Here is an 842-nt window from a genome sequence, read left to right as displayed (position 1 = left end):
CCCTCCTTCTCTGGCTGTTCTTTGCCAGAAATTCCTCCCATTTCCCATTTTACTTGGAATTTTCCCCTCAGAGCTTCTCCCCCCTTGTCCGGAGGAGTCGCGCGCTGGGAGGTGTCTCCTCTTTTTCCCCGGAGCTCTGGAGAAGGAGTGTTTTGCTCACCTTTCCACCCCTTCCTAACCGTGTGACCCTTCCCATTCCCAGTTTTCCAACGGAGAAGAAGAACATCTCGCCCGGCATGGCCCTGAAGAGCCGCTTCCACCTCCGGAGGAAAAATTCCGCGCGGGGAAAACCTTCGGCGACGCCGAAACGTTCCTCGCCCAGGATCCTGGTCCAGGTCTCCAGGCACAGGCTCCGCAGGATTCCGGCCACCAGGACACAGGGAGCCACCAAGGAAGGTAAGGAACAGGCATTCCAAAGGCTTCCCGAAGTGCTTCCGAGGCTCTTGGATTTGGGAATGTGTTGTTGGGCCTGGAGCAAACGCCGAGGGGTCGTTTGACTCCTCCCTTCTCCCAGATCCATCCCGGGCTTTGGCATCTCCAGACAAAGGAATTTTCAGGCTGTTCCTTGCTTTTCATGTGGTTTTCGTGGAATTTCAGGTGTCCAATAGGATGGTATTCCAGGAGGGAAGTGGTTGGCAAAGACAGGAATCCATAATCTCTTCCCTGTATCCCGTTTCTATGTCCAAGGCAGGAATCCATAATCTCTTCCCTGTATCCCGTTTTTTGTCCCATTTTGGATTTCATTTGCTTAAACCTGCAATAATTAGAGGGATAACGAGTCCGTTTGTTTGGGAACTGGGAATTTGCATCCCTATCCAGCTGCCTCGGGTTGGGAATTCTCA

General features: G+C 52.9%; 1 protein-coding gene across 1 annotated transcript in view; it reads left to right on the top strand.

Moving 5' to 3' along the window:
• LOC113981335 (zinc finger CCCH domain-containing protein 3-like) overlaps window positions 1-396 on the top strand; it is a gene marked incomplete at its 3' end in the record, with an annotated part of 11,059 nt that extends 10,663 nt beyond the window's left edge. The window contains exon 3 of the mRNA XM_027708682.1: window positions 203-396. Within this exon, the coding sequence (XP_027564483.1) occupies window positions 203-396 (194 nt within the window). The remainder of the gene's footprint in view (window positions 1-202) is intronic.
• Between the last annotated feature and the right edge of the window lie 446 nt (window positions 397-842).

Source organism: Neopelma chrysocephalum, unplaced genomic scaffold (assembly GCF_003984885.1).
Source record: "Neopelma chrysocephalum unplaced genomic scaffold, ASM398488v2 Primary Assembly neopelma1_96464, whole genome shotgun sequence".
Classification (NCBI taxonomy): domain Eukaryota; kingdom Metazoa; phylum Chordata; class Aves; order Passeriformes; family Pipridae; genus Neopelma; species Neopelma chrysocephalum.
Note: the sequence above shows the minus strand (reverse complement) of the source record. Positions and strands in the feature narration are given on the sequence as shown.